This window comes from Prionailurus bengalensis, chromosome F2 (genome assembly GCF_016509475.1).
Source record: "Prionailurus bengalensis isolate Pbe53 chromosome F2, Fcat_Pben_1.1_paternal_pri, whole genome shotgun sequence".
In the NCBI taxonomy this organism is placed as follows: domain Eukaryota; kingdom Metazoa; phylum Chordata; class Mammalia; order Carnivora; family Felidae; genus Prionailurus; species Prionailurus bengalensis.
In genome coordinates this window covers 11,526,429-11,534,197 of record NC_057353.1, presented here as the reverse complement: position 1 = coordinate 11,534,197, position 7,769 = coordinate 11,526,429, and the positions used below count along the sequence as shown (strand labels likewise).

Below are 7,769 nucleotides of genomic sequence, written 5' to 3'. Positions count from 1 at the left end.
CTGCTTTACTAAGAACCTCAGTGGGCATTTGAATTTAACCAGGGATTGGAATCTGGCTTCTTGCAAGTGTTTTATCACTGCTGTAGGAGCAAGTGCATATTCTAGATAAACTTGAAAGCTACAAAGCTTCATGAAGCTAGGAGTGAGGGAGTCCTCTAGAGCACTGTTTGTCATTCCTTCACAGATAAAATTTTATCTCTGCTGCAGGAAATGGCCTTCTTTTAGAGCTCTACATCAACATTCATTATGTTACCGTGACTTTTAAGAAGACGCAGCATTATAGGGTGCTATCTCTGTTTATCCTTAAGAGAGTTGAAATAATTTACCAGAACTTGAGGCTGGCTTTGTCTTATTCTTGATGGAAATCGTGGGTGACACAGTATTTGATTTTGCAGGTACTAATCCCTGGAATGAGTTCTGGTGTTTGTGCCCAAACCCGAAGTTTTGTCCTGTTGAGAACTAGAGGGGGGTGCCATTTAAGGAAAGGCAACTAACTCAGTGTGAAATCGGCCACTCCCCTTAGATGCAGTCCTGATTATGATCAAAACGTAACTCAAGAGGCAATGATCCACTGAGCATTGCTTCTGTTCAGAAATAAGAAGGGGGGGGAGTGCCTGAATGGCTCAGTCAGTTAAGCATCCGACTTCGACTCAGGTCATGATCTTGCGGTTCGTGAGTTCGAGCCCTGCGTCGGGCTCTGTGCTGACAGCTCAGAGCCTGGAGCCTGCTTTGGATTCTGTGTCTCCCTCTCTCTCTCTGCTGCTCCTCTCTCTCTGTCTCTCAAAAAATAAACATTAAAAAAAAAAGAGGTAAGAAGGACAGAATTCCTACAGAGCGCCTGAATTAAAGCAGTGGTCTGTTTGGGTCTGTTGGGTATACTTTTGTTTCATATGATACCATAGAGATGTAATAGATATAATTTAGGAGAAATGGATGTCTCTTTGTTCTCACTAGAAATACGTTAATGATGAGGTGACCTGTCTGTTGTTTACCCAGCTCCATCTGATCCACTGGAATGCCACCCTGTTTGGCAGTATTGATGAGGCCGTGGGGAAGCCACATGGGATTGCCATCATTGCTTTGTTCGTTCAGGTAAATGGTCTTTTGCTGTGACTGTTGGATTGTTCAGAGATGCTTATTTCTAATTCATTTGCAGGATGTTTTTTGTTCTTCCTCAATTTCGTTACTTATTAAACTCCTGTACAGAAAACACAGATAATTTAAAGTTGGAAAACTTGATTTTTCTGGCTCATGGGAGAGCAACCATATTCACTGGTAGGACGTGGTTCATTTAGTTAGTAGAACTGTTCTTCAAACTGGCCTTCAGCGTCTTGGGCGAAACGATGGAGAAAGTGTCTCCCGAAGGCAGAGTTCATTTTATTAATGAAAAAAAAATGTTTTTAGAAAATGTTTTTAGACCCTGGCTTTCTGTAAAATTGAAGAAAAGTCAATAATATAATCACATAGTGGATTCTTTTAGCTCTTTATTGTGAATAATTTTCACTCCAAGAAGATTTGAAGCGTCTGATAGAAAACAGTGATAAACTAAGATGTTGGTAGCAAAGATCTTGGTGGATATAGTCAATAAATAAATAAGTAAGTTTAGATTTGAGCTCTGTGGTGGGCAAAATAATAAATGAACACAATTTATTACATAAATTTTGTGAAACCTACAAAAAAACAGACCACATACTTTCAAAGGTAAAAATTTTAATCTAGTTCCTCCCGCGAATCTTTTTAACTTTGTCTTATCACCCGTTGGATGTCCTAAAAGGTTAAGAGGTGAAAGACATCCGGCTTTCCCCTTCCCCATCCTACAGAAGAGAGACCAAGGGCCAGAGAGGTCAGGCATTGTTTATAGTCACAGAGACTTAGTGTCACTGACAAGACCAGGAACCATTATCGCAAGTATACGTGGTTCCAAGCTGCCTCTTGGAGAATGTGAGACCAGAGCAGTAATATTAGCAAAGTGGTCTTTAGTAACTTAATCTTCCAAAGAGAGTTGGGCCTTTGCAAACCTGCTTTTCTTGTGTGTGGTATAGATCTCTTTTCTTTTCTTCTTCATTTTTTTTTAAGTTTATTTATTTTGAGAGAGAAAATGGAGGAGGGGCAGAGAGCGAGAGAGAGAGGGAGAAAGAGAGAGAAACCCAAGCATGCTCCACACTGTCAGCACAGAGCCCCACGTGGGGTTCAGTCCCACAGACCATGAGATCATGACCCAAGCCGAAATCCAGAGGTGGATGTTTTAACCAGCCGAGCCACCCAGGTGCCCCTGGGTGGTATATATTTCAATAGTATTATTATGTACAATAATTTTCCATTATAAATTTCTTTCTTGGATATTTTCCTATTGATGTTTGAAAGCATCCATCTGGTTTTAGCCAGTTAATATTTTAAAATCAATATCTTGAAAGTATGACACATGGGGCGCCTGGGTGGCACAGTCGGTTAAGTGTCCGACTTCAGCCAGGTCACGATCTCGCGGTCCGTGAGTTCGAGCCCCGCGTCGGGCTCTGGGCTGATGGCTCAGAGCCTGGAGCCTGTTTCCGATTCTGTGTCTCCCTCTCTCTCTGCCCCTCCCCCGTTCATGCTCTGTCTCTCTCTGTCCCAAAAATAAATAAACGTTGAAAAAAAAATTTTTTTTTAAATTAAAAAAAAAAAAGTATGACACATGTCCTAGAATTGAAAAACAAATTCTTACAGTTTTAAATGAACCTTCTTACTATTTACTTCATGGGTCTTTTACAGGCAGAGCCCTATAGTACTTCTGTTTTATGACTGCATTTTGTAAATGGAAGGAAATCAGGGCATCGGGATATCAGTAAAAATGTTTTTAATTATAAATACATATTTTGATAATCTTTAGTGTTCCTAAGTGTGCTAGCTATTGAAGTCTATTTTTTGAAACCTGAAAAAGTTAATAAAGCATCCAAATTTGAGATGTTGAGGCAAGAGAAGTAGAAGGCAATGTCTTATTAGTAAAAACTAAGAATAAAATAATAATAAAATAAGATAATACAGATAACTGAGCACTCACAGAGAAGGGAAGTGACCGCGTTAGATTCATCTCTGCAGTTGGTACCCAATAAATATTTGTGAGTGGAATTAGACGTGATAGTATTTTCACGTACTGATTCTCAGCATATTACATGTGACACGCAGTAAGAGAACACTAGGCGGAAAGCCAGGACTCTGGGGACCGGGCTTCGATATTCTAGGAAGAAGCTCCTTGTTGTAAGCAAGGGGAAGCCTAAGAGAAGCACCCTTGTTCTAACTTTCCAAAGTTTGCTGTGAGGAAAAAATCAGATTATCTAGGAGACAGTAAAGGTACAGACACTTTGAGAGCCAAATTTCATGAAGGAAAGAAGCACCGAGCAGGAGTGCCCACTGAAGCAGAAAGGAGAAGGACCGGAGTCCATCTGGGGGTCTCACACTTAGGCGAGAGGAGTGGAAAATGAGCGAGGAGGCCGCCAGAGAGCGTGAGCATGGGCTTCCCGTTCAGGAGGCTTGGCTCAGGAAGAGAAAGGCAGATGGGGTGATAACTCGTGCTGCTGCACAGGGATGTTCTCTCTGTTTCATTTTGAGATCTGCGGTCTGCCTGCATTTTAATTTTGTGCACAAAGCACCGGTGCAGATGCAGAGTTTAAAAATACTGGAAAGAAAAGGGATACTTGATATAGACACGTTCTGGGGGAGACAGGAGGCTGTAGGATGACGAGCTTTGGTGGGTGGACTAACCTTGGAAAGGAGGGGCCGCCCTTTCTTCACGACACGGGGTCAGAAGAAAGACTGGGTAGAAATGGCATGAATTCGAAGGTGGAGGATGGCTGGAAATGAGAGGAACTCATGCCTGATGGTCATAATCTCTGAGACGTACAAAGCAACATTATTTATAAAGCAAGGGAAGCATTGGTGTGGGGTTGGGTTTAGAAATAGCCCAGGAGGAGATGATAATAGCCTTGACCGTCGGTCTGGGAGACCCACTTGGGAGCAGACATCCTAGATTGTACAGCACGACATATCGTGGATGGTTCTCTATCCGGGTAGAAGAGTAGAACATTCTAGCAAATTGTTTCATTGCTCTGTTGCAGTGCAGATGATTTAGGAGGACGCAGAAAATTAGAGAATTGGGGGCGGTTGAAGAGGGGTCTCCTTCAGTATAGCAGGAAGGGAAAGAGACAAAGCCAAGAGGCCCCTGAGAGTCTTGGCTCCTTAGATGAGTGAATGTGGAGAGAGAAAAAAGAGCGAGAGAGCTAGATGGCTGGGAAACTGTGGTGAGAGGGAATGGCCTTCGGAGCTGACGTGTTCAGAGTGAAAAATTCAGGGAGTGTCCTCGGGATGGGTGCTGAGGCGGAATGTTGCTAGAAACCACGGAGGGCAGGGGGGTAAAGACACAGACCGCGGCGAAGCCCCCCGTAGTGACAGCAGGAGGTGATGCGTACGAGGGAGTGACCAGTGAGTCATTTTGTAAAAGTGTAGATCTTGACAGTGGGTGGTGCACTCAGAGGACGACGGCCCCGTGCACGTGGGTCAGATTTTCCATCGGGGAGGGGAACAGCAGGGCTCTGACCACAGCTTTCAGCCCTGTCTCTGAGGGAGACGGCACAGCGCCCACTGGACAGGCCCGGGAGAGCTGCGCCTCGAGCAGACCTGAGGAGGATCGGTAGACCAGGGGGTGGTGGCCGAGCTTGTCGGAGATGCGCTGGCGCCCTGTCGCAGAGGGCTCGGTGGAGATGAGGCAGAGTGAGAAGGTGGAAGAGCACAGGGCCGTGCAGGGCCCGCGGTTTGCGTTTTGGATGACAGTGAAAGATGGCAAAGGTGAGAGGTAAGACGTGACCTGGCCTCCCTCCCTGTCCTTGGCACCAGGCCGTGCTGTCACCTGGATTGCCGTGGGATCTTGGGGACCGGGGCGTACAGAGTATCGTCTGGGCTTGCTTGTGGTGGTGATAACCTCTTCGTACAGAAATTTGGCAAAGGAGGAAAGGAAGAGAGGGAGCATTCGCCGGGGTTTGTTGCAGATTTAAAACTCTCGCAGAAAGTAAAGAATCTTTGTAGATCGAAGGAGCCAATGATAGTTGAGTGCTACCAGATGTCACAACTATTTGATGCTGTGTGACATTCTGAGCGAGGATGATAATGGGTGGTATTAATTGAATTGCCATGTTCCATGTCCTTTTGTAGCCTTATCTTCCACCCTATCAGCGCCACCCCCCCCCACCCCCCCAGATGAGGAATCTGAAGGACATAGAGGTTAAGTAAACTTGCTTAAGGCTGAAAAGTGAGTCAGGCTCAGACCCCGGACACCCAGCATAGGTGACCTTGCTCCTGAACCACGACACTGAGGACTCTTTCAACAAGTTACAGTCTGACAGCAGATGCGTTAAAGGAAAACGGACCCCATCTGGAATCCTCCAGATGCTACGTCGTGGTTAACCGAGTACAACAAAGAGAGAGGTCCGTTTCCCCAGATGACTGGGCAAAGCCTTCTGCTAACAGATCCGGGCTTCTGCACTCACGGCTACCTTTGCCTTCGGTATCATTCTTTAGCTTTAGAGGGTTCATTTTCTGTCTTTAAAGCCTGTCTGAGGAACTGCAAACACTTGGAAAATAGTTGAAGTCTTGGCTGTTTGGAACTGATTGGGATGTCTTAGGTTATGTGAGTTTCTTGTCTCTTTTCTCTCTCTCGCCCCTTCACCTGGCATGCTTCACAGTTGCTGCCCGTGGAGAGACACGGAAAATGGCGACACATTGACAGCTTTTCTAGCTCCTGTAGGTCATTCTCCACACCTTTCTGTGGAGGAGAAAAAGCGAATGATAACAGTGTTTATCTAAGATTTTAAGTTATCTCTTGCTGTTGCTGTCGTCCGTTATCACGGACCGTTGAAACCTGGTCGAAAAGTGGAAATCAGATGGCACTTACAATTTCTAATGTTAAAGTCAAGAATACTTATATCAGATTTCTTTGAAGGCTCACATTCTTTGAAGCATATTATACACTAAAAATATGTAATGATATGTAATGTTTTAAAATGAAAATCAATGAACAGCATATTTTGACGTATTTAAGAATAAAAAGGTGATTTTACAGTTATGTCCAGTGGTAATCAAGCGATGTCCTGATTTTGGTGACTTTAAATATGAAATCACATACTTACTTTTCTGAGTTAATACAATTTTTCAACGTTGGTAAAATCTTTATGACAATGATCTAAAAATGCCAAAGGTAAAAATGAAAGTGTTTGGAATGTGATGAGCAATTTTAATAAGAAATATCCTTGAAATCCCCTTGAAATTGTAATCATTTGATAAACAGTTGGCCCTTGAACAAACATGACTTTGAACTGCATGGGTCCACTATATGTGGATTTTTTATGGTACAGTACTGTAAATGTTTTCTCCTTCTTATGATTTTCTTAATAATATTTTCTCCAGCTTACTTTATTGTGAGAATACAGTATATAACACGTATAACATTCAGAACCCATGTTAATTGACTGTTGCTTTCAGTAAGGCTTCAGGTCAACAGTAGGCTATTAGTAGGTAAGTTTTTGGGGAGTCAGACATTATACGTCATTTTCAAGGGCACAGGAGTCAGTGCCCCTTAACCCCCTCATTGTTCAAGGGTCAATTACATAGAGCAGAGTGGGCGATAATCCATACAGAGCAAGATGAATTTAGAATGAATTGTTGGAAATGTCCGAGAACATAGCTAGTACTTTCTTATACTAGCTTCTCTTACAACTTTAATTGCCTTTAGTAGAAGTTGACCTGGTTATTCATAAAAAGGTCATTTACTTACTCCCTGAGAAGGAAATTCAGGTGGACTTGAACTTTACTTTCTGTTAGTTATTTTGAGTAAAAGCTGAGTGTTCAAAAAATTTTGTGGTGTGGTTTATGCTTTATGTATTTCAGATAGGAAAAGAACATGTAGGTCTGAAGGCTGTGACTGAAATCCTCCAGGATATTCAGTATAAGGTAAGTTATTATTTAAAAGAAAATGAAAGTACTGGTTATGGCAGAGGTCCCCAAGACCATTCTCAGATTGATGATTCGCTAAGAGGACTCATGGAATAGCTGTTATTCTCATGGTTGTGGTTGATTACAGACGGAGGACACAGGTGAAAAATGAGGGCAGAGTCCGGGAGAAACCAAACACAAGCTTCCCGCTCTCCTACCTCAGTGGAATCGCTTTGGGATGAGCCTGATTCTTTCAGCAGTGATGCGTCACGGCATGCGTGAAGTGTCACCCATCAGAGAAGACTAGCTGAGCCTTTGTACACAGGGATTTTACTGGGGGTCAGTTATATGAGCACACGGTGTCTGTGTCACTGACTCCATCACTCCCACCCCAGCCCGAGCAAAACCACGCGTTTTCAAAAATCACGTTGTCAGGGTAAACTTATCTGGTCCGGCTGGTAGAGCGTGGCCCGAGGTCTCAGGCATACAGAAACATTCTTATCAGCCAGGATATTCCACAACCTTCGAGCCGATCAAGGCCAGTCCTGAAGACAGACCTCCTTTTGAGCAACCCAGGCCTGCTGAGTTCACCTTTTCCACTTACTGGTTGCAGGAAAGTTGTGCAATGAAACAAAAATTACGGCACTTAACACTTCAGAAAGACCAGCACGCAGAGGCTGTGGGATCCTTTATCTCAGAGAAGGTGATTTAGTTGGATGTGATTCTGTGGTGATTCAGCCCAGCTTTGCTGGAAACACAAGTTCTGTTTTAAACTGTACTTTTTAACACTCACATTGCATTGATTGAATCTG

General features: G+C 43.6%; 1 protein-coding gene across 1 annotated transcript in view; it reads left to right on the top strand.

Annotated features, from left to right (window-relative positions):
- The window catches only part of CA8 (carbonic anhydrase 8), an 89,840-nt gene that overhangs the window by 43,505 nt on the left and 38,566 nt on the right, over positions 1-7,769 (top strand). The window contains exons 4-5 of the mRNA XM_043601130.1: positions 997-1,092; positions 6,913-6,975. Of these exons, the coding sequence (XP_043457065.1) occupies positions 997-1,092; positions 6,913-6,975 (159 nt within the window). The remainder of the gene's footprint in view (positions 1-996; positions 1,093-6,912; positions 6,976-7,769) is intronic.